This window comes from Prenolepis imparis, unplaced genomic scaffold (genome assembly GCF_030444845.1).
Source record: "Prenolepis imparis isolate NDT839.2.m4 unplaced genomic scaffold, iyPreImpa1.0 SCAF_2, whole genome shotgun sequence".
Taxonomy (NCBI): domain Eukaryota; kingdom Metazoa; phylum Arthropoda; class Insecta; order Hymenoptera; family Formicidae; genus Prenolepis; species Prenolepis imparis.
Genome location: NW_028141160.1, coordinates 5,205,339 through 5,206,178, shown reverse-complemented (window position 1 = coordinate 5,206,178; position 840 = coordinate 5,205,339). Strand labels below are relative to the sequence as shown.

General features: G+C 39.4%; 1 protein-coding gene across 1 annotated transcript; it reads right to left on the bottom strand.

The window, feature by feature from the left end:
• Window positions 1-582, bottom strand: LOC145932878 (uncharacterized). The gene has a single exon (XM_083032102.1). The coding sequence runs from the start codon at window positions 580-582 to the stop codon at window positions 1-3; it is 582 nt and encodes a 193-aa protein (XP_082888228.1).
• Between the last annotated feature and the right edge of the window lie 258 nt (window positions 583-840).

Below are 840 nucleotides of genomic sequence, written 5' to 3'. Positions count from 1 at the left end.
TTATAAGGGTATCTGGTAATATCCCCATGGTAATGTGTCGGTCGAATCAGGTATGATATACCGCTTGTCATCGTACGGACTTAGAGCAATTTTCGTCTCGCGAATGGTGTATACTTCGTGTAATTTCGATCTTATACAAGACTGACTATCGTGACGTGTCATTTCAATATCATCATTCAAACACCGCGTATAATCGTCAAACGTTATCGTTCTCGCGACGACGTTACTCTTGACACCTTTTACTTTTTTGGTATCTTTCTTGCCATCCACTCGCAAGGCATACATTTTTGCTCTAAGCCCCACAAATTCAGTCATAATCGCACCGTTATTTTCGTCCTTCATAAGACCCGGTATCTTTTTATTCACGAGCAGTATACCATACGCATTGTCAATTGGATAATCGCTCGTATCAAATTTGCTTATGTCACGCTTCATATTCTCATACACGTCTTCACATTCAATGTGATATATTAGGCTGTCTATATCAGTGTACATTACCCCGCATCTGTCACGATAGAGCGGTGACATGTACTCGTGGTGAAATTCATACAAACACGTTTTAGAGATGTCGAGTATGCACATACCGACATAGATTGGTTTGTACAATTTTACTTCAAGTTTACGTAATTCAATGGCGATTAGGTTTTCAGCAAAGACGCTCCTGCTATGGAAATTTGGTTTCGCGATCATCGCCTCCGCACCGTATCGTCCGTCCCACTTTGTCAATAATTTTACATCCACATGATTTCGAACGTTTTCCATATTTTTACCGAATACCGCGTTGTTCATCAGTTTATACAAATTTTTCTCAAAATCATTTTTCGCTTGTGTTCTAAATTT

What these genes read in the sequence shown, in the direction of transcription:
- LOC145932878 (XM_083032102.1), bottom strand. Translation starts at nt 582, where the DNA reads ATGTGCATACTCGACATCTCTAAAACGTGTTTGTATGAATTTCACCAC.